The sequence below is a fragment of the Sinohyriopsis cumingii genome, chromosome 3 (genome assembly GCF_028554795.1).
Source record: "Sinohyriopsis cumingii isolate HCF-2022 chromosome 3, ASM2855479v2, whole genome shotgun sequence".
NCBI classification, from domain to species: domain Eukaryota; kingdom Metazoa; phylum Mollusca; class Bivalvia; order Unionida; family Unionidae; genus Sinohyriopsis; species Sinohyriopsis cumingii.
In genome coordinates this window covers 26,479,270-26,507,101 of record NC_142963.1, presented here as the reverse complement: position 1 = coordinate 26,507,101, position 27,832 = coordinate 26,479,270, and the positions used below count along the sequence as shown (strand labels likewise).

The 27,832-nt window shown below is 33.9% G+C and overlaps 2 protein-coding genes across 3 annotated transcripts in view; one reads left to right on the top strand and one right to left on the bottom strand.

Moving 5' to 3' along the window:
• On the bottom strand, positions 1-27,184 carry LOC149802583 (peroxisomal reductase activating PPAR-gamma-like). Of its 2 annotated transcripts, none has more exons than XM_089951859.1 (7): positions 27,075-27,184; positions 23,295-23,453; positions 20,248-20,348; positions 18,360-18,585; positions 16,986-17,078; positions 4,874-5,026; positions 1-3,516 (listed from the first exon to the last, which is right to left on the bottom strand). In XM_089951859.1, the coding sequence occupies exons 2-7, from the start codon at positions 23,443-23,445 to the stop codon at positions 3,305-3,307; spliced, it is 936 nt and encodes a 311-aa protein (XP_089807985.1). In that variant the 5' UTR covers positions 23,446-23,453; positions 27,075-27,184; the 3' UTR covers positions 1-3,304. The 2 variants fall into 2 exon arrangements, with proteins under 2 accessions (XP_089807985.1, XP_089807986.1); XM_089951860.1 differs by having other exon boundaries at positions 27,107-27,172.
• Positions 27,159-27,832, top strand: part of LOC149802582 (ubiquitin carboxyl-terminal hydrolase 22-like) — a 45,081-nt gene continuing 44,407 nt past the window's right edge. Inside the window, exon 1 of the mRNA XM_089951858.1 lies at positions 27,159-27,425. Within this exon, the coding sequence (XP_089807984.1) occupies positions 27,159-27,425 (267 nt within the window). The remainder of the gene's footprint in view (positions 27,426-27,832) is intronic.

Sequence of the window (27,832 nt, the reverse complement as noted above, 5' to 3'; positions counted from 1 at the left end):
TTTTTTTTATATTTGGTTTGATATCGACTTTAATAAGTAAATCAGGAATGAACGTTTTTATTCACAAGTGTCAACTGGCAAAACAGTAGTGCCCTTGTTCATGAAGAAGATAACAATCACAGTGAACCATATAAAAAAGATTGCAACTGCCATGTAATCTCTCTCTCTCTCTCATTTCCAACATCAACATTATGATCTTACGTTGGTTTCATCCAAGTTCTCTCTTCCATTTTCATAAAAACATTCATTCATAACAACAAAAGTCTTTGAATCATTCTTTTATTTAATTTTTTTCTTTTAGATTCATAATGTTACAATTGTTGAGTGAATATGGGTTACACATAATTTGTTCACATTAAAGTGTCTGTCTGCAATGCATAGAGGCTTCTTAGTTATTATTAATAATGAACGATTTAGTACTTATTACTAAAAACATTTTTATTAGAAAAGTGACATGTATGTAACAATTATTTTCACATTATTGTTGATAGGTCCGCATGGATTGAAAACCATATCAATCCTTTCTTCATCCAATCTCTTTGTTTTTTAAACACAGCCACTACCCAAAAATCATTTCTGTACTGTAAAAATAACATTTTTATTTATGTATGGAAAATTACAAAAATTATGGCATGATGATTCGTAAATAGTTAGAAAATCATAACTGATGAAAATTACAATAAAGGAACATTCATATTTGAATTGAGTATCTGAGATGAGACCTCATTTGCTTTGCCACAGTAGCCCAGCTGGTAGAGCAACGAAGCCATAATTTTAGAGTTGTAAGATCAATATCCACTCGGGCTAGCTTGGGTCAGCTGCCTCATTGTGCCTTGGGAAATGCAATTTTTTCCCATTTCCTCAGCATGATATAGCAATTAACAGATTAAAAGTGCCATTAAAACCAACCAACCATTCATATGAAATAAGCACCAAATCAAAATAATTTTGATCAGATTTTAAAAAAAACAAAAAAAACTTATTCAAAATGCCACAAAACATTAGAGTAAAATGCCAGTAATGTGAATCTAGCTGCACTGAAAATTATACTTTGGAGGGGGCATTGCAATGCCCTATGTAATGTTATAAACTGATATATTGCACATCTAATAATGAGATAAACGACTAGAATTTATAAAATACCATGTTAATGATGTCATAGTATACATGATGGTAATTACACATAAGAACTTTTATCTCTGAATGGAGATCTGAGATCAGACCATGAAATAAGCACCAATTTAAACTATTATTAATCCAATAACAAAAATGACTTTTTTCAAAATCCCTCAAAATAGTGTTGTGAAATGCGCATGAATTAAATCTGGCTGCCTTCATGAATGTCACACATAAAATCTACCATATCTGAATAAAAAATCTTAAGTTATTATTTATAAAAATTTTAAAAATTAGAGCTATATGCAATGGATTCATTACAAAGACCTCAGTCTGCTCGGCAGGGTCTTAAACAGAGGAGGTTGTGTTTGGACACATAGTTAGGAGACTGGGCATTTTAGAGATCTAATTCCTCTAAATGATGATGTGAAATGCCCGCAGTCCTGCTAATTCAAAATGTCGTTCATATAAAACTACGTAACAAGTTTGGTTGAAATTTAAGTCTAGGTAAAATAAAGCTGAAGAAACCAAAGTCAGCAGACAGGCAATCAAAAGAGATCTTCTAAAGGTTAATGCAGAATGCTGGAGATCAAAATCATTCTAGGTCTCATCAGTATAAGACTGCAAGCCAAATTTGATTAAAATCCAACAAACTTTGGTTAAGTAAGGCTGTGGCTAAAAGTCAAACTAAATCAAGTCATTTCTTGTATAACAGTGCTTTCTACAACTGAAACCCCCCAAAATTATGACAATGTCAATAAAATCAGGAACCATAACTCCTCCACATAAAGTTACTGAATGTTGGAAACTGGGACCCAATTCAAGGTGTCATCAGCTGAAAGCTATATGCCAAACTCAGTCAAAACCTAACATTTCTTGGAAAAGAAAATGGACAATCAGGGGGCATAATTCCTGTAAATGTCATGAAATGTTGGAAACAACTCCTGCAAGGTCTTATAAAACTAAAACTGCATGCCAAAGTTTAAATCCAAAAATCCAAAGTCAGAAGAATAAGTAATTAGGGGCATAATTCCTGTAAATGGTGGCATGCCAAAGTTTGACTGAAATAAAAAAACCTGGTAAAGTTGTACTGTGGAAACAAAGGTTGGGAAATTGGGCAATCAGGGGGAATACCTCCTGTAAATAATGTCTTGGAATGCTAGAAATTATTCATATGTCTCCTGAACATAAAGCCCCATAACAAATTGGGATGAAGTCCAAGAATCTGTGGTAAATTTATGCTGCAGACACCAAAACTCAAGAGGACAGGCTACTGGGGTGGGGGATATAATCTGTGAATACTGTTGAAAAAATGCTGAAAATCCAACTAATTCAAAGTGTCATCAGTATAGAGCTGCAAAATCTGATAAAGTTCCAACAAGCCTTGGTAAAAATCAGCTGTGGAAACAAGTGTTAGGAGAACAGGCAATAAGGGACCATAACTCCTGTAAATGATGACAGGCCAGAAGCTGAACAATACTGAGGTCTTTTAAAATAAGGTTGCCTATCAAATTTGGTTAAAATCTAGTAATTCTCAGTAAAGCAATTTGTTGATGGAAAAACAGACATGATCCAACAATCAAAGCTCTAAAAATACCATACCTTATTTTTCAAAAAGGCCACAAAACAGTGTAGTTGTTGTTGTTGTGGGGTTTAACGCCATTTTTCAGCACACAATAGGCTATGCATGGCGGCCAGTATTAATGGTGGAGGAAAACCCCGGAAAAAAACACCGATCCATGAGAAGCTACTAGCAAGCTTTCTCACATACCCACATTGGCTGAATCCAAGACTCAAACCGGTGCAGACAGAGGTGAGATGGCAGTGATCTGTAACGGAGAGCGCTTTAGACCACTTGGTCACTCGGGGCCCCAAACTGTGTAGTATAATGTTCATGAAGCAAATCTGGATGCACTGAAAATTATACTTTGGTCTTTTGGGGGGCATTACAATGCCCTATGTAATGTTATAAACTGATATAATGCACATCTAGTAATGAGATAAACAACTGGAATTTATAAAATAGCATGTTAATGATGTCATATAGTAAACTGATTGTCGGATAAAGCTTATAAGTAATGGTACAGTAATTGCTGTTTACCACCCTTACTGAGATCTGGTTAAGCTGTTTGCTCTATAAAAGTGCTAATTATTAATTGGAGTGAAACAGAAACTTCCAAGATTCATACTAACTCCTTTTGGGGTAATCTTTCTTTTGTTTTCTTGCTCGTTTGTTCATAATCCAGAAATATAAATTAGGAAACAATGTCCGCAGATATATGAGCAGTCTATGAATCACTGGTGCACAAATTACTTCAGATTGGTTCCAAGTCACGGCTGACACAATATGCCCTGCAACTTCTTCTGGAGTCATGCCAGATGCTGTGGTACTGTCTGTGGCTGTAAAGATTTGGGTTAAAAGAAAGACTTTACAAGAAAATTGCTCATGACTATCCTCAGAAAATTCTGCCAGCATGTTTTTTTCAGCAAGAATATTGCATTCTTATTAAAGATGAAGCAATTACCTCTTATTTAACTTGTGTGGACTTATCTTTTGTATGTACATTTTTGTACTTCTCCTCTCTTTAAATGAAACATAAAGGTGTCCTTCTGACCCAGGGATCTGCAGTCAGATGGGTTTTGCCTAATGCCACAATCTAAAAAGTAGGTTGATACAAATTGAATGCAATGCTTTCATGTGATGACCAATTTTATTGGGCTATTTATTAGGCTTTACCTGAACCTTTGCTGCAAATCAAGTCAAAATCTTACACTAAAGCCAAGGAACTAATACTTTTCAATCTTGCATGCAACAAATGTTGTACATGTGACCTTAAACCTTGAACATCAACACAGCGATATGAGGGATTTTAACAATCCAAAGATGCAAAGAGAAGTCACAGTAATAGACCCCCAAATGGCATATTGCTATGAAAACTGAACAGAATGAATTCAAACATTATGCAGAATGAATGTAAATGAAATGATAAAGCAAGATGAAGTAAATGGATTATGCAATGTAAAATGCAGAATGATAAATGCAAGTGAAATTAAATTAAATGCACAGATTTGAAACTTTTCCTGTATTATAGGCTGCTTCTAAATTTATAACAGTCAAAAAGCCCTTCTGCATGATAATCTATGATAAAATTTTTACACCAACGGACAATATTTAACAACTGACAAGCTAAGAAAATTCTTCCCACAACTGTCATTAGTTGTATCTGTACCATTTTTTAAAAATTGAAATAAAGCAAAACTAAAATTTGCTACCAAATATTCTGCAAAAGTTTCTATTTTTACAAGTATTACAGTTGCAATTTTATTTTTATTTTTCATAAATTCAACGTTGTCTTGAACATTATGCATTTTCTATTTTATTAAGATCTCTTTTAACAAGACATGAATGCAGTAGTTCCTTTTTTTTTAATACTATCAAAAACTAGAAATCTTGACTTTGGTCAATGCATTCCAAATGAATAAAAATGAAAGACAATGATGAATGGAGCCAAACACACAATACATTTCTGAGGGTGTGCATGAAAAAAAATGATTAGATGGTAACCGCTAAACAAATATGAATAGAACATTGATGAAAGAAAAGGAAATGCTACTCTATTTGTCTTACCCTCTTCAACAAATTATTACTGTTGTTTTTTTTGTTTTTATTATTATTATTTTTAAGATGAAAGGATCTAAGCTTTAATAAGTCAATCCTGTAAGCTGTTTACTATTTACTTCTATTAACATGACATACTTCCATATTTTGATCCATCTCCACAAATGGCATTCTGGGATAAGTTAGTCTGTATATAACCTGGACTGACAACACAAACGTGTACATTTCTATCATGGACCTCAGCTCTCAAGCTGTCAAAGAATGCCTGGAAAGCATGTTTGGATGCAGCATCTGAAAAACAAGTCAAGTTTAACCTTTGCATTCCATGCAAAAGCGATATTTCAGAGACTAAATATCCCACAGTTGCTTCCACTATGTTGTATTGATCATGACAAATGAGAGTACTTTTCTTTCATTTTATGACTGAGAAGATTGAAAGTTTGGAATTAAAGATGGTAACATGTTCTGGATGACAAAGGATATAGAATATCTTCATTATCACCTCTTCCCAATATACACTTTATGTTACCTGCAAACAGCAAGATCCTCAGCAAAAAATTATCATGTTGCCTGCAAATAGCAAGGTCCCTGGCTTATAATTACCATGTTAAATGTAAATAGCAGGGTCCTCAGTGAATAATTACCATGTGACATGCAAATAGCAGGTCCTCTGTTAATAATTACTGATAATTAACATTATGACTCGTATCATTTAGTTTGCATAAATAAGACAAAAAATAAACAATGTTTTTAAAAAATGGTCATTGTGTCAGCATTAAAAATTATAGTTCAGAAATCATTACCTCAAGTCCTATCACAATGACTACAAGTGATAATTTCATCCATTATGATATCAGTAATGAATTGTTTGAATTTTTACTTCTAAGGTTCAGTTCATGTCATGTATTCATTTACTCAGCATGGAAATAATCTGCACAACTTTCACTTTCTCAGCTATAAAATATAATGCAATATAGTTCAGGACAAAGTCTGAAACTGCCAATTGACTGTACTATAATTAGGGCATTTTCTCATTTGAAAATGAACCAACCTAAAATGAATAAAATAAAGCATCAGGTATATTGATGTTAGTAATAAAGTAATAGTTAATAAGTTAATATAGTCATCGCTTGTTTGTTGTGACATATTTTATATTTATGTAATGGCCAGAACAGTGGTTTTCAGTGTCTCAGTCAATGATTAATATTAATCACCTTATTTCCCCACTATATTAAAACTGATGTAAAATAAAGAGGCTGCTTCAGCCAAATAAAGTATTAGTGGTGACTTTGTAACCACAAAATTCCCCCAACTTACACCAATGTATAGAAAACTAGCAAATTTGGTATGCAAATGGTCATAGCAATATGTGGTTTTCACTAAAATAGTGTAATCCCACCATAGCACACTCTGCTATAACATGAATTAAGATATATTATGATTGTGGCATGGCTCCCAAAATTTCATATGTACTTTTCTCATACAATTTTTTTTTCTTTCTTAAAAGTACAAAAAAGTAACATGCAAAAAGTTTATTACATGTATCACTTTTTGGGTAAGAGATCATGTATGAATTCTAACATAAGACCATTGTGGCATGGCTACTGCAATTTCATATATACGTACTTATCTCATACACAAAAAAAAGTTTTTCTTCCTAAAAGTACCAAAAAAACCATATAAAAAGTTTATTTAGGGATCATGCTGGGCTTCACCAATGATGCATATTGCAATTTATTTTCCTTACTGTCAACAAACTATAACATCTGTCAATGTTTTTTTCCCCAACATTGTTGGCTGTTTAAACTTGTATATATACCTTGGGTTTGGAATGAAGAAACTCATGAAAGAAAGCCGCAAACTTGGTATAAAATGCACTGGAATTTATTGTTCATATTGACTAAACATCTAAACAGTGCATTGTTATATCATAATCCGCTTATTCTGACAGCTGACCCGAGTACTCTATAATGAGATATCTCTGCATTTTTTCAATACCAATTCTGATAGCAGAGATAAACCAAAAAAGGCACTATTTTATAATAGATCTTTCAGATGAAATAGTTTTGGATTATTTGCCGCTCACTAGTAATTAATATATTTATTTTGACTGACCTCTGTATATGGATGGTGAGTAAAATTCCTCTTCTTTTCACTCATTGAATTAAATTCTTCTGTAGTAATCCCAGTCAGAACAGACAGAACACATGTGTATTCATTGTCTGTTGGCCTTTTTTTAAATTTCTGATGCATGTGTGGAATGCAACATCATTACACCACCAGAAATGTCACAACAACCAAAAAAGAAACAGAGATCTACTTGTTGGTCTGTCTATGATACTGGAACTAGCTACAATCAAACAACTTTTGAGGGCAGGAAAAGTAACTGCTACAACTGACCAAACAACAGCTAATTCCTTTTGTTTTTAAAATGTACCCAAAAGAAATAGTTTTGCTGAAACTTCAAAGAAATCTGATCCCCTATGAAACACCAATCGTTCTGTATAAATATTAAGCAAATGAAAAACAAATTCAGTATCAATCAATGTCCTACAATTATTTGATGTTGCTGCCACATAAGAAACAAACACCTGTTTGGTATTCCAAAGCTATCTTTTAGTGGTAACTTCAACAACATATGCACCCTTCATCAAAGACAGCTGACTGCAATCTTCAATAAAAACAAATAACCATCCTTCAAAGGAAGCTGGCACCAAACTTAAATAAAAGGAATGGAATCTGACAGATTGTTACATTTTCCAAAGTGACTGGAACATGTTTATTGTGCCATGAAGGCTTAATTTATGCAGGAAAATAGGTTATGTTTATGGTTGCTACCAACAACAGCATAAAACAAAAATTAAAATTCCAATCTTTTGAAACCATAGATATCTGGCCATCAAGTTAATTAAAGATAGAGTATCTTGCAAAGATGTTTGTTAAACTTTTTAATTTGTTCAAATTTGTATTTCCCTATCAATGGCCTCATCCCCTGGATAGTCTTGGCAAGATGTTAGCTGTCTCCAGCTGACCAGAATCTAGGCCAATTTAAGTACATGTACATGTAGCATGTAAACAGCTACAGCCATGTGCTACTTGCAGCAACTGTAGTGAATTGTTAAGTGACAATCGGATATAGATCAAAACGAGGACTACCATTTAAATAAACAAATATATATATATATATATATATATATATATATATATATATATATATATATATATATATATATATATATATATATATGATATTTGCATTTTCTAATGGGATGTGAGTCATACATAAAGTTTATAACATGATCTATACTTGAATGTATGGATTTATTATATACAAGTACAATACTTAATGAATTATGGATTGTACCACACAAATGTACGTTGTCAATATACAAGTGTTTTTCTGACAAGTATGTCTCCATTTAATCAAAAGTATATATTTTTACACCCATTTTTATAACACACACACACACACACCCAACCTGGCCTGCCATATGTTAGGTAAATGCACCATTTTCTTCATCTAACTTGCTTGGTTGGTTACAACATGGTTCAGTCTATAACATGATCTGGTTCATCTATGGACCTCAACTACCATCTTATAGCAGGGTCACACAGTACACAGTAGGAATATGTACAATCTGATTAAAATCAAATCTCCACTGACATATATACAGATCTGACAGTGACTGCTTAGGGGTTATGTTCTGGTGACTTTTGAATTAGCCAAATGAAGTGTGGCTTTCAGAAATTTGAAAGCTGCACTTCAATTGGCTAATTCATGCTGTTTTCACTAAAACGCTTTCTGTAATATTTAATTGGTTTGTAATAAATGTGAGTGTGATAGTTTTGACCTTTATATAAGACCCTGACCTGAATAAAAGATCTTGACCTGTATATAAGATCTTGACCTGTATACACGATCTTGGCCTGTATATAAGATCTTGACCTGTATACACAATCTTGACCTGAATAAAAGATCTTTACTTGTATATAAGATCTTGACCTGTATATAAGATCTTGACCTGTATACACGATCTTGACCTGTATATAAGATCTTGACGTGTATACACAATCTTGACCTGAATAAAAGATCTTTACTTGTATACAAGATCTTGACCTGTATATAAGATCTTGACCTGTATTCAAGATTCTGACCTGTATATAACTGCTAATGTTAAATTGTTTTCATCTTTCCATGTTATTTTGCTCACAGTGCAGCTAAAATTATACTTGGTCTACAATAGTCATGTGATCTATTTTGATATAATGTTTGGGTCAATTCAATTTATTATTTATGTGAGCTAATTCTAAAGTTAGTTCTCTGACAGTAAATCTGAGTATACTGAAATTTTGGTATCGCTGGAGACTAAAGTCTCCACATTTGTTTCCTAATGTAAAAAGGAATGTTTTGATTAACAGTCACTGCATAATCAAATAACCAAATATTCACTTTGCCATCAAGAGTAACTATACACACACACACACACACACACACACACACATATATATATATATATATATATATATATATATATATATATATATATATATATATATATACCTGCCTGTTGTGCAATAGCCTTTTATGTTGGCATAACTATCTCTGACTCTGGAGATTAATGACCACAATGTCTCAATGAAATGAACTGTTGATCAAGTTATATGGTGCTGAACTAAATGTACTGTGCAAAATGTCATTATTTTCTGATAATACTGCATTGTTTGACCTTAAAACTCCAACATCTGAAGGTTTCTTCATTATTCTAAGTGCAAGTCATCCACACAGTCTTGATCCAGGATCTTATTATACAAAAAAAGTTATTTTGCAAAACCAATTCTTCTTTGAGCCACAATGACCCTGACCTCTGACCTTTGGACCCCAAATTCAACAGACCTCTTTCATACTTACATGCCAGCTCTCCAAACTTTGGTCAAAGTTCCTGATCTAGAACTAAGTTATTAAGCAAAAACACTTTTTCTTCTTTCCATCCCAGTGACTTTATCCTTTGAATCCAAAATCAACAGTTTTCTTTCTTATCCAATGTGTAAAGTCATCCACAAACTTTTGCTGAAGATATATGGTTGAGAATTGAACTTTCTGTGTTGAAACCATTCTTCTTTCATTCACAGTGACCTTGAGATTTGACCTTTTGGACCCCGATTTTAAAGATTTCTACTTAACTCTGATGCAAGCCATCCACAAAGTTTAATGCAGGTATGTAAGGTAGAATTAAAGTCACTGTATGGAAACAATTTTGTTCTTTTAGTCACAGTGAACTTGAACTTGGACTTTTTGACCCTAAACTTGATTAGCTTCTTCCTTAACCCACATGCAAGCCAACAATGTTTGTTTCTGGTCTGTGATGTAAAAAGTTATGTTACCGTGCATTAAATATTTTCTTCTCTAATTCAGTGACCTTGACCTTTGACCTTCTGGCAACCTAAATCAATAGGCTTCTTCTTTACTCCAAGTGCAAGCCATCAGCATAATTTGGTAATGGTAGATGGTGGAGAACTCAACGTATTATGTTGAAATCATTAGGAAATTGACATATGGCTGTAAAAAGTGGATGGATGATGTAAAACGTCATAATATAATACACTCTACCTTATGGCATATAAAAATAATTTCAGAGAATGATAATAATTGCAGTTAATTATCACTAACATATCTTAATGTGCAAAATGTTAAACATCTAAAATCTGTCATAGACTACAGAAGTTGATGCGATTTTTAAGTGTGGGAACTTACAATGCCCACTTACCCACTTACTATCATTTCCTTCTTTTCTAAACCTCCCCCTAGACTGACCTTAATGAGGTCAAAATACAATTTTATCTTCTTTTCAGGTGGTGTGGAGTAAAGTAACTATGTTTGCATCCAGGGAAAGATTAGATTATAATAACATTTCAATATTGCCAGTAAATAATAATAATAATAATTATAATTATAATCAGAAGAAACAATAATAATTACTATGACAGAAATAAGTATTAATCATTATCATTCAAACTTTAAAATGTTATGTAGCTGACAGCATAAACAGTTAAATTGTTATAAATACTGTTAGTTTTGGGGATAATTCATTATTTTGGGGTTTTAGGCATAACTCATTATCTTGGGGTTATAGCGTATAATTCATTATTTCAGGTTATTGGCATAATTCATTATTTTACGGTTTGAAGAATGTCATTTTAATTTAAAAGAAAAAGAAAAAAAAAGTACAGTGTATTATTATTGGCTCTGAATCACTGCATTAACTGAAAAAGACAGCTCTGCAGAGGATGTAAACCAAGCACCGCAAGTGTCAAATCTACATGTACACAGAAATTTGCCATCAAACATACAGCGTTGTGAACCTCAGCCACTCCACTCCAACTCTATATTTACCACCAAATCACCCACAATGCATTGACCCATTCAAGGCAATTAAACATTTTGTCACAGCAAAAGAGGATTAGTAACATTACCATAAACACACAAGATAGGGCTACTGAAAACTGCTGAACTGATTTCTGCCACCATAGCAATACACCCTACCACCAGACTATAAGGTACAGATAAAATTAACAAACTTTACTCTGGAACTTTTTTTTTACTATTTTCTAATATCACTGGCAACCATCACCAATGTCAGAAAATAATAAAATGTGATGAAGAACTATTTGTTGCTCTAGTCTGAACCTTGTAATCTGGAAATAGAACTGAATATCTCACGATCGTTCAGCCATCTAAATCTAATGATATTTTAGGGGTTTAAAGAAAACAGATCCGAGTCAGACTGTCAACTGGAAAATACTTACTGTGAATGTACACATATACTTGGACCTCTGAAGTTTTATGAGACAAAATGGATAGACAATTAATTATATCGACAAAATAAAATAGTCCAACTTTTACAATGAATATTCAGAATAAAATCCAGTTTGTACATTTTTGAAAAAACTAAATTCAGATAAAGGAACGATGAGTAATTTGTTTACATATACAATAAATCTGTGGCAAATACCAAATTTTCCTAACCAATGTTAATAAAGTTAACAAATCTATCATGTTGCTTTTCTTTAACCTACTTTGTTATATACCCCTCACCAAACCAAACACAATGAAAATAATGTGAGTTCAGTCATCTGAACATAATGATATTGTAGGGGTCTAAAGAAAATGGAGAGAAGAATTCAGTCAAATAATCAATTGAATGTACACATTCTTTTCCTTATCTTCAAACTTGGTATAACTAAAAACTTTTGTTGAGTGCTGAAGACAGACTATATGTAAAGAAAGTCTGTAACTCAAAACTCTGTGATAGATGCATAACAATTATTACAGTGCGTCCACTAAAACTATGTGATAGTTGCATACCAAGTTCACAGTGATAACAAGCTTCATCTGCCACTTTTAGCCAAAGTAGGCTATGGTTATACCCACTCAGATGTAAGTAACTTTGCCACTGACCATGAAAGTAGGCTATGGTTATACCCACTCAGATATAAGTAATTTTGGTTATACCCACTCAGATGTAAGTAACTTTGCCAATGACCATGAAAGTAGGCTATGGTTATACCCACTCAGATGTAAGTAATTTTGGTTATACCCACTCAGATGTAAGTAACTTTGCCAATGACCATGAAAGTAGGCTATGGTTATACCCACTCAGATGTAAGTAACTTTGCCAATGACCATGAAAGTAGGCTATGGTTATACCCACTCAGATGTAAGTAATTTTGCCACTGACCATGAAAGTAGGCTACGGTTATACCAACTCAGATGTAAGTAATTTTGCCACTGACCATGAAAGTAGGCTACAGTTATACCCACTCAGATGTGAGTTTAAGTAATTTTGCCACTGACCATGAAAGTAGGCTACGGTTATATCCACTCAGATGTAAGTAATTTTGCCAATGACCATGAAAGTAGGCTATGGTTATACCTACTCAGATATAAGTAATTTTGGTTATACCCACTCAGATGTAAGTAACTTTGCCAATGACCATGAAAGTAGGCTATGGTTATACCCACTCAGATGTAAGTAATTTTGGTTATACCCACTCAGATGTAAGTAACTTTGCCAATGACCATGAAAGTAGGCTATGGTTATACCCACTCAGATATAAGTAATTTTGGTTATACCCACTCAGATGTAAGTAACTTTGCCAATGACCATGAAAGTAGGCTATGGTTATACCCACTCAGATATAAGTAATTTTGCCAATGACCATGAAAGTAGGCTATGGTTTTACCCACTCAGATGTAAGTAATTTTGGTTATACCCACTCAGATGTAAGTAACTTTGCCAATGACCATGAAAGTAGGCTATGGTTATACCCACTCAGATGTAAGTAACTTTGCCAATGACCATGAAAGTAGGCTATGGTTATACCCACTCAGATATAAGTAATTTTGGTTATACCCACTCAGATGTAAGTAACTTTGCCAATGACCATGAAAGTAAGCTATGGTTATACCCACTCAGATGTAAGTAATTTTGGTTATACCCACTCAGATGTAAGTAACTTTGCCAATGATCATGAAAGTAGGCTATGGTTATACCCACTCAGATGTAAGTAACTTTGCCAATGACCATGAAAGTAGGCTATGGTTATACCCACTCAGATGTAAGTAATTTTGTCACTGACCATGAAAGTAGGCTACGGTTATACCAACTCAGATGTAAGTAATTTTGCCACTGACCATGAAAGTAGGCTACAGTTATACCCACTCAGATGTGAGTTTAAGTAATTTTGCCACTGACCATGAAAGCAGGCTACGGTTATATCCACTCAGATGTAAGTAATTTTGCCAATGACCATGAAAGTAGGCTATGGTTATACCTACTCAGATATAAGTAATTTTGGTTATACCCACTCAGATGTTAAGTAACTTTGCCAATGACCATGAAAGTAGGCTATGGTTATACCCACTCAGATGTAAGTAATTTTGGTTATACCCACTCAGATGTAAGTAACTTTGCCAATGACCATGAAAGTAGGCTATGGTTATACCCACTCAGATGTAAGTAATTTTGCCAATGACCATGAAAGTAGGCTATGGTTATACCCACTCAGATGTAAGTAATTTTGGTTATACCCACTCAGATGTAAGTAACTTTGCCAATGACCATGAAAGTAGGCTATGGTTATACCCACTCAGATGTAAGTAACTTTGCCAATGACCATGAAAGTAGGCTATGGTTATACCCACTCACATGTAAGTAATTTTGCCACTGACCATGAAAGTAGGATACGGTTATACCCACTCAGATGTAATTTTGCCACTGACCATGAAAGTAGGCTATGGTTATACCCACTCAGATGTGAGTTTAAGTAATTTTGCCACTGACCATGAAAGTAGGCTACGGTTATACCCACTCAGATGTAAGTAATTTTGCCAATGACCATGAAAGAAGGCTATGGTTATACCCACTCTGATGCAAGTAATTTTGCCACTGACCATGCTGCTGACATTGGACTTTTTCAGAAGGATAACCAACTATTACTGTAGTGGCATCACATCTTCATATTGTAATGGCCTAATTCAACCGCTGAAAAACTGAGGTCTCACATACCAAATGCATCTCCAGAGAGAAAGTAACTGCATTTTTTAAGAATGAGGGAAAATCAAGATGCATGTAATGTGAAGGATCAACCATGTACATTTACAACATCAACGAGAAAGGCATTTCCAACAATCATAAACCGGCCTTTTAGTCACTGAGAAAAGCTCAAAATGGGTTGCAGCTACCAATGGGATGACATGTAACCTATTTTATCTGCTGAAAATCCTTTAGATACACCTGTTCTGGCTTATTTTATAATTCTGGGAAAGCATATGCAAATGAATTGCTTGAGAGTGCAGTAACTGGGGGTATATCTAGAGGCACATTTTATCAGCAATGTAAAAGGATGTGATCCATTCCAGCTATGTACAAGGGTGTGATCCATCCCAGCTGCTGCTTCTCTTGTATGACAGGCACAGATCACACATATCTCAGGCACTGTGATAAGTGTCCAAAACAGATGACATTATAAACAAGATAAGCAAATCATAGTATTCATAAATAAACTGTCACAGAAAAAATGTCTTTGACCGTGAATAGTCTGAAGTTTGGACATTCGGAGTAGGTATAATGATTATTCAAAGTGTGAATGAACTTTTTATAAAAATTACATTGTTTACAAATTTATCCATGATTTCTTCTTAAGAGATCCAAAACCGATACCATAAAGATACTTACTTAATCTGTGACTAAACTCAAATGTAGTGATCAGCCTAAAGAGATGCCATTTCTAGTGCCTTATCTCTCGTGAATTACCAGTTTGGCATTAAATGACCTGATCATTCAACATGCCCTGGTTAATTGGGCAACTAAATACATGTCTCATGTGTCTCGTACTTTCTACATGCTACACAATAAATTTTAAATGTGGTGCAAAACCAACTATTTGCCAGTTGTATATTTTACAGTGTAACATTTTGCTCCTACAATGATGACCTTGACCATGAATTATTCAGGAAACTATTTTGAAAAAAGTCATAAGGGTGAAGTTCATTTTGACCATATATTGCGCACATCTGGGTTACTTTTATACCAAAGACATAATTTTATTATTAATGTGGAGCCCTGATTGCTTACATCTAAATATCAAAGTCAGTAGCCACATTAAATCACATTAAATCAAAGAGGGGTAAGAAACTGCAGACTTTACCAAAGACCTTGTATGTTGTACAAGGGGTATTTCAAAATATATTAGTACCATTTTATATTCACTTTGTGTATGTTGCTCATACACTGGAAAACTGCACTTCCACCACATGGTGGTTTTAAAAATCAAATGTCTCTCAGCAAATCACTGAAAATGGAATTCAGCCAAAACCCACCTAGACTTAAATAAGAGCTTTATGGAGGATGTAGCAAAGTTTGGATTCTGTGCTCCTTCAGTAAGTCGGTCACAACAGCTGATTTATGTACCAGCATGTTTTCATGGAATAGATAGATAACTCAGGTACCGGAACATGGACAGTCTGGAGACAAACAAATGTCCAGTGACACTAGCAGAATCACTTACAGGTACCTAGATGACCAGGCTTTTTGCATAAAAAAATAATGCGTATAAAACTCTTTACACAGTCCTACTGTCAAACAATTTGCAATCTCTGTTCATCCTCTCCAACCCAAACTTTATTATTTTCTCTTCAGTCAGATTCAAAGGAATAAATTTATTTTTCATTACCTGTGATAATCTCATTCAAATGTTTATGGTCGCTCCTTTCATATTTGGTGAGGAGCTGTTTGACAATTTTAACCAATGTCTGTTTTAAATCAGCCATCAACAAATGCGGAACCCATCTTGAACAAATCTTTCTGAGCTTCAAATGATTCTTCAGTATGTTAAAGACAGCCGAATAATTAATAACAGTGATAACAGAAATATCTTCCACTATGTATTGAGCATCTTCATAAATTGTTCCCATCACAGTAATCACGACCCACTTGCCAAAAGCAGAAAATGGTTTTCCAGAACATATGGCATCTTCCATGGATTGGCAACCAAAACTAAGAAACCACCTCAGAATTGCAGAATATGATGGAGAATTACATCTTTAAAGTTTATCCAAGTCAGCCTTGACATAAGCTGAAGAGTACCCTAAATGTACCCAGATTTTAAAGTATGCTTACTGAACAGTATTAGAATCATTCTCTTGCTCCAAAGTTTTTAGGTCACTGTCATTTACCTATATTATATTACATACACATATCTACACCTGTACAATGTGATGCACATCCTGCTGTAGATCATTTTATAGAATTTTGTTTTGTCTATCGATCAGCATTAAATGTTTGGCAAATTTGAAGAAGAAAAAAGTTAAAACAAAATATTCAGAACATGTCAAATAATCCTTGCATTAGGTGAAACAGTGAATACATTAATAACTGAAAAACAATAAAACAGACTGGCTACAGAACTACCATGCTCAATGAGAATGTTTCTGGCTTAAGTAAAAAAAATATATTTCAATTTTAATTTCATAAATGTTATTTCCTATAAATATATCAGGATACCAACTACAGAAACTTCCATAAACTGGACCCCAGATTCTTCTGCAAGCTGGTTATATTTTTATCTTACAATCTAATATTGATCAAAACTTTTTTTTTATTACCTCTCAAAAACTACAAATATTTTGCTCCCAACAGTGTCCAGTTATGGGAAGTTTTACTGTATTTACTAACATGAATTTAAATCTTACATGAAGATCTGAATGGAATGGAAACTCTCCCCTGCACACTACTGATTCCCACAATGCAACCTCCTCTGCTTCCAATCATATGAGGTAGTAATGCTGAAAATAATGAGCACTTCCTAATAATTACTCTGAATAAACAATAAAAGACATATCCTGACACTTGTTTCATAATTTCATGAAATGTACACAAAGATACACATAAGTTAAATACTTTTTTAAATGAAATGTGTACACACCTAGATAACTTTAGATGTACTAATAGAGATTACTCTTTTGTTAATATTATTCTAAATATCTACAGTGAATTAACTATTTTTGTGGGGCATCAATTTTTATCAATTTCTTTTCTTTGACAATAAATATAAAACCCCAAAGAACAATGATCTTTTTATAGAAACATGGGACTCTTTCTCCAATCCATGAACTTAAGTACCCCACAAATGTAACTTTTTCCACAAAGCACAAAACTTGATACTCCAAAAATATATTATTTCATAGTGTTCAAATCTAGTGTCCTCAGTATAAAGGAAAATATACAAACACAAATCATACAGCACAGAAACAGGTGGTTTATGTCCTTTTTTATACCTCTCTGACATAGACAAGCAGGATTTAGTGATTGTGGCTAGTTAGTGCTGCATAATTAAAGAAGTTGATCACCATCATTTTCAAATCAGCCTTCATCAAAAATTCTTGTGTGCATTCCTTTAAGTTAACTTCACTTGTTTTATATAAATTATACAATTAAGTTGATGCAAGTTATAAAGTACTTTACTGGTCCAGATGTTGTCATAGAGTGGTCTTTGCTGCAATGGAAACTTCACAAACCTTTATTGTCAACCACTTAATTGTCGCTGTTCAAAGTGAATGTGCCAAAAAAAACCCATCTAATACATGTAAATATAAACATACAAACATAATTTTTAGCTAGTGTTCTTGTGTGTGAGTATATATATATATATATATATATATATATATATATATATATATATATATATATATATATATATATATATATATATCACAATCATTGCACAAACATCAACCTGAGTGTCCCAGACACTGCCCCAATGGCTACTGTTTATATTCAACAAACACACATAACAGACATCAATTTTTACATATAAAAAAATATTGTTATTTATTTCACATCAATTTGCAAAACCAAGATTGTACAACTTGCAGGATAGGTTCTTGATAGTTTAGATACTGGCCTAATATGGTCTTAAAGTAAGTGGAAACCAGGGTGCTCAAAGAGAATCATCACCACTGGATGAATGTTGTCAATGGGTTGCATGTTTTGTAAACTAGGATTGAAAAATATACTCCAGACATACAAAGCAAGCTTATCACCATAGCTCTATCCAGATCCCTCACCTTTAGTTAAAGCAACATGCCCAAAGTAGTTCACCAACATGACCTTCATGTCCACATCAAGCAGTGTATCTTCTACTTGACCCCTGTAACTGACCCCTGCATTATTGACAAGCACATCCACTTGACCAAACAGCTGGACAGCATCTTCAGCTTTAGCAGTTATTACGTTCACATCCTCAAGGTCCAGCTCCAAAATCTCTGCCCTCTGCCCTTTGACCTTGGAACTCTATAAGAATGGTTACATTTTTTATTTATTGTTTATACATTTTTTCTACTACAGGGGATTATAGGGTTAAAAAGTAATGTTTTGGTGCAAAGCTCCTAATCTAAATTGTCATTAATATGATATCCATGCCATACTGTATTGCCAACTATCAGGGCAGAAAATGCACTTAACTGTCTTTGAGTTGAACAGCAACAGTATTGGTTTCTCAGTTCAAAAAAGCCATTAACTGGAATAAAGCTACAGTACAATAACACTTATTGCAGTTGACCATCAATAATTATTTAATTTGGATCTTAGAAGCGCTAAAAATAGTGTCCAAGTTAATCCTAGATTGATAAGTCTACTATTAAGTATAGAATTTATCTGGGAATCTTCTTCCAAATAAAAAAAAAACAACATAAAACTGATGATTTTAGATTTACATATTCAAAATTTGCTTTAAATGAAAATGCATTCAGAAATTATAAATGTCAATACTTAACAGTGCTTACAGTTTCTTTCAAATCAACTTTCAACAAGTTATAGAATTTAAAGCCATCTATGACATAAAGGTTTCTATCAAATCGGGTAAAATTATGCTGAACAGTAGCTGAAAACACTTCATTTAAAGGTTATTCCATTTTTATAATGTAGGCCATATTTGAAGGTGGATTGGCACCATATAAACAAATTTGAAAGACCTTGCTCTCAGTCAAATTTGTTCTAATAGTGTAAATCAATATGTTAGAAGTCATTTATAGGTGTTTAAACAACTTGAAAGAACTTTATGCCTTCCACCAAATTTAGCCAAAATTCTCTTGATTAGTTTTTGAGAAGTCATTTAAATGTTTTTAAATATTTTTCTATTTTTAACCCGTTAAAATTTTGCTGTATTTAATAGTGTTTTCAACGAATTTTAAAGAACTTGATAACACAATGCTTTCTGTCAAATTTGGTCAAATTTTGTGAAGTGATTTGTCAAATATTAGTCTAAACATTTTTAGTTTGTTTTTAATTGACTGCCATATTTAACAGCGAATCAGTATCCTCTGAAAAAATCTGAAAGATGTTCAAGCCAGGATTCATACTATGATAAGTGTTAATAGATAATGGACGATGCAAAACACACAATGGATGATGAGATAAACCATTTTTCCCTATTAAACCCACTGGAAATTTTTTTGAAAAACCACTTTTTGTTGCCAGAACAAGCATGTTCTCAAGACGGGTGCAGTGTCATTTTTCAGCACAATAATCAGTGATGAATATACTTGTAATTTAGGTAAAGAAAATAGGTCTATCAAACAATGTCAAAAGTCAATATGTGTAGTTACTTCACACCTGTGGTCTACCTGAATGCTGATTATCTACCAATTACACTTAATTAGGATAACATTTGTAGACAGATGCAACAACTTGAGCTGGAAAAGCCTCAGTCAACCCCAGACAGTGATAAAACAAAATGCCAATTTTAATAGTGGGTCAAAAGAAAATAGCATTATGTTAAACTGGCAAAGTGAATTTATTTTGATGTCAATCAATCTAAACAGTTCCATTTATGGTGTAAACCCTTCATAGATGGAAACCAAGACAAGATTAAAATAATAATAACAAGATTAACACACTAAATCTACTTGACTTTGCCAAGAGACACTTTCAGCAGCCTAGAGACATGTTCCTTACCTGAGTACTTTGTAAATGAACCTGTAATTGCTCCAGGGAAGCTCTGTTTCTCCCAGCTAAGATAAGATGGCAGCCAGCCTCATAAAATGCAAAAGCACAAGCTGAAAATACAAGTACAGTTGTCCTTCATTAGAAAGGCCCTGGTAATTCAGAGCTCTCTATAGGTTTTTGACAGTCCAGGACCCTCAGTCACCATAAACTGGGGGTCCTGATTGGGAAACCTGAGTCCAAATTAGAAAATTGGAACTCAATAAAAGGACAAAATCATTCAAGTAAAATCAATAAAACTTTGCTATGATAAATCTAACTGCACATAATTATTTCTACCATTTTAATTTTTGTTGTGTCTTCTAATCTTTTCGTATGAGAATTCTTTATTTCAGTTTATGTATCCTTATAAACTGTTAGAAAAAGGCAATAATGTACATCAAAATGATTTCACTTTAAGAAAACTGAGCATTCTGGGCTACTTGTTGAAGATCCAAAGGATGAACAATCTTAGAAGACTCAGAGTCCAAGACTAACATTGGAATCTCAAGGGTGTGCTGGAAGTACTTTCAGAAAGCTCTCTGTAGACTGTGATAAGTACTTTCCAAGAACTCTGAGTAGACTGTGATAAGTAATTTCAGAGAGCTCTGAGTGGAATGTGATAAGTCCTTTCAGACAGCTCTAAGTGGACTGTGATAAGTACTTTCAGAAAGCTCGCAGTGGACTGTGATAAGTACTTTCAGAAAGCTTTGAGTGGACTGTGATAAGTACTTTCAGAGAACTCTGAGTAGACTGTGATAAGTAATTTCAGACAGCTCTAAGTGGACTGTGATAAGTACTTTCAGTAAATTCACAAAATCAGTACAAAACCTAGGTGTTACTCTGGACAGTACTCTCACATTGCACCAACATGTCATGAACATATATAAGGCTGCATATCTTGAGCTGAGACGCATCAGCTCAATTCACAAATGTCTTCAGTTGATGCCACTAAAACACTTGTTTGCTCATTAGTACTTTCAATACTGGACTACTGGACTATTGTAACTCAGTCTGTCTGGTTCATCTCAATATCTACTCCAGAAACTTCAAAAGTTCAAAACACAGCTGCTCGGATCATACTTAGAGTACCACGATCAGAGCACACCTCCCCACTGCTCTGTACCCTACACTGGCTATCCATTCAATCTGGAATTAAACACAAAATTTGTTCTCTGTGCTACGTTTCACTGTCGGACTCTAGTCCAACATACCTATCCGATCTCACCCACTTGTACACACCAGCAAGATACTTACACTCCTCTTTTGACAATCGTTTCCTCATTATTCCCACTATGAAAACAAAGTCATATGGACAGCATTCTTTTGTATACGAAGGCCCAGCAACGTGTAATGAATTGCCCACTGAACTTAGACACAAAGACACAGTGATCACATTCAAGAGGGCTCTCAAAACTCACTTATTTTGACTGCAAGAACAAACTTAAAGACCTAATAATGTCTCCTACCTGAAATATTCTCAGCATGTTTTTTATTTTTTAATGTTTTTCTAATTTCATGGTGTTTGTTTTTGTAATAATATTATTATATGTTTTTTATCTTATAGGTGTTGTCTAATGTTGTAAAGCGCTTTAAGCTTCTAAAGATTAGGCGCTATAAAAAGTCCTCATTATTATTATTATTATTATTATTATTATCTCACTCATTAGAGAACCTGTCTATGGTCTTGATGACAGAAGCATTAACTCCAAGTTTGATCAAAGTCATATCATAAATATGGCTTCCAGACTGATAACAAGCTCAGAAAATCAGATGCAAGATCACTTCAACAGTAAGCATGGAACTTCCTCATTATCAAACTCACCCATGATCATAGTGATATAAGTATATATTCCAAATTTGTTCAAAATGGGATTATAAATATTTCCACCAGAGTGTAACAAGGTCAGCCAATCAGATGCAAGTTCACCTCATCAGTACTCTCATTCATTATCAAACTTTTCTGAGATTTTGATGACGTAAGCCAATATTCCAAGTTTGATTTGAAATCAGATCAAACATTTGGACAAACAGTTGTTGATGGATAAACAATAAACTACTAACAACACTTAATGCATGACAGATGACCATAAGCTCAGGTCAGTTAAAGTAATAATCAAGGGATTTATTGTATTAAAATAACTGGGGGGGGTCTGACAATTACAGTTCATAACTCTGATAAACAATGACTCAGAAAACTGCTAATCAAAACTCAGACGTCATATCAATATCAAGCTGTATACCACACATAATAATTAAGGACATTATTGTGCAAAAATAAAAGTGGGTGGGTCTGACAAGCAGTGGCCAGAACTCAGCTACACAAGACATTAAGCTGTATACTTTTAACCCATAACAGTTTTTCGAGTTACTGTATAACAACAAATGTGTGATGGATAGACAGATGGACTGACTGACAGGTCCAATTTAATACTACCAATTTCTATGAGAGAAAAAAAGCAAAATTTTTCAAGCCAAATGTGCTCATCTCTAAGGGGAATTGAAAAATATTAATGAGGTACTCCTTGAATACATCCATTTGGTGCACTCTTGTCACTGATATGTATTTAGATTATATTATTTACACAAGCAGCAAAATAAATTGGAGATTCAGATCAATACAAAATATGATACATCAGTCACCATTACATGGTATGATACATCAGTCACCATTACATGGTATGATACATCAGTCACCATTACATGGTATGATACATCAGTCACCATTACATGGTACATTCCTGTCAAAAAGAGCAATCCCCTTATAAGAGTCAATATTTATCTGTATCAATTTATTAGAAGTCTAATTTAGCCTGTAACCCCACCCCACTACAATAACAGGCCACTCCCTCTTAAGAACCAGTAACCACCTTCTTTTCTGCATGATGAGAATAATTGTAAATACGTAATTGACTCTTGAAATATATAAGCTGCCAATTTTGCCATTACTCATGAATTGAATGTGTTTAAAATATTCTGTTACAATTCCGTGTGTATAAATGAAATGTCATTTAAATTACCTTTGCCCAGACCGGAAGTTGTCCCTGTAATGAAGACAACTTTTCCCTTCAGGTCAATTCTCTTTTTGCATGATGAAATGGCATAGATTAGATAGAGCAACCCTATTGATGCTCCAATTATGGTGCCTATGACTTCTAAATGCACATCCATTGCAAAATCTGAGAATAAAAGACATGAAAATTAAATCTGTAATAACTAAACCATGTAAATATAAACTAGCCAATTCAGCGAATGTAATGTCAACCTGCTCTACTGCTGGATGATCAAAACTAATTCAGTGAATTCTTGTATCCTGCCTACTATGGTGTGGTCACAAAAGTTCACAATTATGAAATCTGTAAACTCTAAGACAAAGCTGTAAAGTTACTGGGCAGACATGGAAAGTAACAAAACAGCATGGCCTTGTCTCAAAGGGAATTAGACAACCAGTGGAGAAAAGAGGTAGCGTACATTTTTTTAACAACACAACCATGAAGATAAAACCCTGACTGATACACAAGATGCAATGAAATTGAGAAGTACAAATGTACCATGGTTCATCTCTGGACATAAAGCTGAAAAAGAGACACTAAAATATACTAATTTCACCTTGAGGGACCTCAAATGACAATATGTAAGCACATGACGTTATCGATTTATCTTAAACAGTTCTTAATTTAGAAACTTGAAGGGAATATATGACTGAAGCCTACAATACTGACAAACTGCCTAGGTCTTGATGAAAGGCAGCAAATGACCCACCTTGAAGTGATGATATATAGTTGCATGAAGTTTATCCCTTCATCTCAAATGGCTCTAAAACTAAAGTGTTGCCTTGAAGGTGTTAACTTGCAAGAGGGGTCTGGGGGCATACCCATCCAAAGATTTTTTAAAAACAAGAGGAAAATCCTGCAAATTTCAGAGGCATTTTTGGCTAAAAACTTTTTTCTCCAGCCCTAATTATTTCCATTTATTGGTATGAAATATTCAAACACAGCACCAGAAAGAACAGTATTTGTGTAGGTATTTATTTATTTATTGTTGTTTCAGTTCAATGGCAGAGATGAGCGATTAGTTTATTATACATAAAATGTCAGTTTAGATAGGGGATTTTGAAACCAAATCAATGCATTTGACATAGTTCTCAGAGTCTCAGATTCAGCCAATGTAGATATGTGAGAAAGCATGCCAGTAGCTTCTCGTGGGTCGGTGGTTCTTTCCGGGGTTTTCCCGGGTTCTTCCTCCACCATTAATACTGGCCGCCATATACGGCCTATCGTGTGCTGAAAAATGGCGTTAAACCCCACAACAACAACAACAACAACAACATAGTTCTCAGTGAAAACTTTCTAATTACATATTTACATTGAGTGGATGGGTTCAACTTTTTTGCATGGATTGTGTGTGTGATTTTGATTTTTAATGTAACTTTAAAAATTTCATTTATATCACTTCAATGTCTGCAGTGTGGCAGCTTTATAGTGATGTCTAGCACATGTAGCATCATGTCCCACCCAGTACCATTATCCTGACACCATGCCAGCCAGTCCAAATGCTAACCTCTTAATGCTAAGCACCAAGCGAGGCAGCTACTAGTGCCATTTTTATAAGTCTTTAGTATGACCTGCAATCTCCCACATCTGATGCACACAATCTAATCACTTAGGCCACCAGAGCAGTGTGGATGGATTTTATGGATTAATGTTCAAAACTGAATTGCTTAAATTTAACTACTGCCTAATGTACATAACTTTGCAAACCTATCTTTGGAATAAGCAGTAGGAAAAATTCTTTAACCAACTGTTCTTTTTTTCTTGGGCTGCATACTTCATCAAATACATTGAGAGTTCACAATCAAATAACACAAAGACTGATAGAGCATTCAATTGTGATAAATATTAAGTATGAACACCAGGAATGGTTCACAACCAAAATCAATACAAAACAAACTTGCCTGAGTTTATAGTATGGATGATTTTAGCTTTGAAAATCTAACACATTAAAGAGAAAAAAATTACAACTTATGACTTTGTCAACATATTAGTATAAAATGACTAAGAAACTGCATGGAGTAAAGAGACAAATATACTGACTTCAGACTACACCAGAAAGTGCATTCATAAATGTATAGATATGTGCATCAATAAATATATGAATACTTTATCAATCAATGATTTCAATTGTGTATTGTTTTTCTATTCTCAGTGAAAACAGGGAATGATGATTTGTGCTGACTGCTTTTCGGGAATATGCAATCATTCTATTTTTAGTAAATAAGTAAAAAATATATGTTTATCAATCAATAATTTCTGTTTGTTTTCACCAAAACTGAGAAGATTGCTGTTGATGCCAATTAGATTTCCTGAATACAAGCATTTCATTTTTTAGAAACATAAAATGCAAGATCAATGAACTTTCAAGTTTAGTTTATGGCTTATAATTTTAAAAATCTTGCAATTAGAACTGGCCGGAAAACAGTTTGAAATGATCAATTTAACCACTGGCTGGTTCATAATGAAAACGCTGACTGGGATAAGTATCTTGAAAAAGTGGCTTGTCTTTCCCAAATCACCACTTGTAAATATGAGACAAGTGGAATTTTATCCCTGCCATCAATGTTGCAGCATGAGCCATGTTTAAAAAAATGTTGCTCTTTCCTGCCCAAGCTGATCGCTCGTAACTAATGAACATTGGAGGGTGTGAATATTAGACCTCACAGTGACCTTAAAATGTTGTCTCTCGTGCTCTGCTGCTGCATGTCCAAATTACTCAAAAACCTCTGTAAATATTCTTTTACTTTTATCTATTTTTGTGGTTGGTGTGTATTAGTCATCAAGATAAATGCATTTTAAAAGTTGGTCCCAGTGACCTGATTCTGTCTTGCTATTATGACTATTAAGTCAGCGGAGCAATTTTACTGGCATATTAAGTTGGCCACTTTGACAGGTAGAATAGACTTGTGTGGTAACAGGTTAAGTCATATGGTACTGGTGCATATAAAGGCTGAAGGTGAGCTGATTTTGGATTCTATGTATTGTCCTCATTGAAAGAAGTATAGAAGTGGTAGATGAAGAAGATAATCATGAGGTAATTATTTAATAAACAGGCCAGAGGTGAAGTGGCTGAAGAAGGCTTTCCATGACTCTAGCAGTATTAAAAATGATAAAGGAAATCATAATTTTTTTTCTACACATATACATGTGCCAGGGCTTGAGAAGAATTATCAGGTGCTGATACCAATCTCAGAACAAAAACAGAGTACAACCAGCAAGGGGAAGAATCTCTATCAAAGATGTAAATATATTCTTTTATACATGTCCCCTTATATGTCACATCACTTTGACCTGCCATTTGTCTAGCATAACACTTTACCCTACAAAGTATGTCACAGTGATCTGCCTTAGAGATTTGAAAACAGAAGTTTTAATGCTTATTTAGCTTGTGAGTCGCAAAAAAAATTGTTTACCCAGTATAGAAGCATTATTTTTTTTCTTAAACGTGTGAATATTTGTTTTTATAAACTTTATCCATACATAGTAAAACATTAATGGGAAATTTGAATTGATCGCTGTAAATTACAGTGTTAAATCCTGCATTGCAACTGAAAACATCTATAATCATGTGACAGTACGCGTAATTTTTTTTTTTTTTTTTTGTCTTTTGGGGTTTTTGTTTACAGACTTATTTTTAACTGGACAAAATATATCTCCACACCGTTTATTTCCACTTGTTTTAATTACAAAAATTAACTTAAAATATAGGTTTTCAAAAATACTACAAACTAATAAAGTTACATTTACCTAACAAATGAAATAAAAGATTATGTAACTACAGCTTTAAGCGTTAACTTCGTCAGTTAACAACCGGCTCGTCCTCACAGAGTTATGCACCGGTATCCCTTCTTTCCTGTAGGTGCGCAAACAGTGCATCATTCTTCCACCACTGCGCATAACCTTTGTTGGGGAGTCGCTAATGAGAAGTCCTCATTTCGAAATGAAATCAGAAACACAGCACCCTATAAGTCATTTAAAATGAGTTGCAATGGTTGCCAACACTTAGATGAACATAAAAAGCAACACGGCACCGAACCCTATAGAATTATTTACTCACATTTTATAGTTTGTAAATCAGCTGATGCCAGGCGTCGCAAGGTAGCCTGTCATTTCTTGTATAAAAAAACAAACATAACACCATGTAAAACATTTACTTACAACATTTATATACACTCGTATGATGAATTAGAGTAAAAGTTCTGATGGAAAATGACTTTTCTTTATTTTATTCGCCCATTCAAACATTTATTGACAAATGATTATATACTAAACGTTTCTTATCACAGTGCCACTGATGTTGCAAACAAATACAAAAGGCATGTTAAGGAAATAAAGGTGCTTCAGACTTGTACATTTCCGGGAAGTGCATTTTTCACCTCAAGGGCTATTAAAGTTTTTTTTCTGCCCACTGTTCCAGAATATGGAATTCACTTAAATGAATTTCGAATTTGCATTATAATTTTGAAGGTTGTATCCATGAGAAGAAAATAGGATGCATTTACATC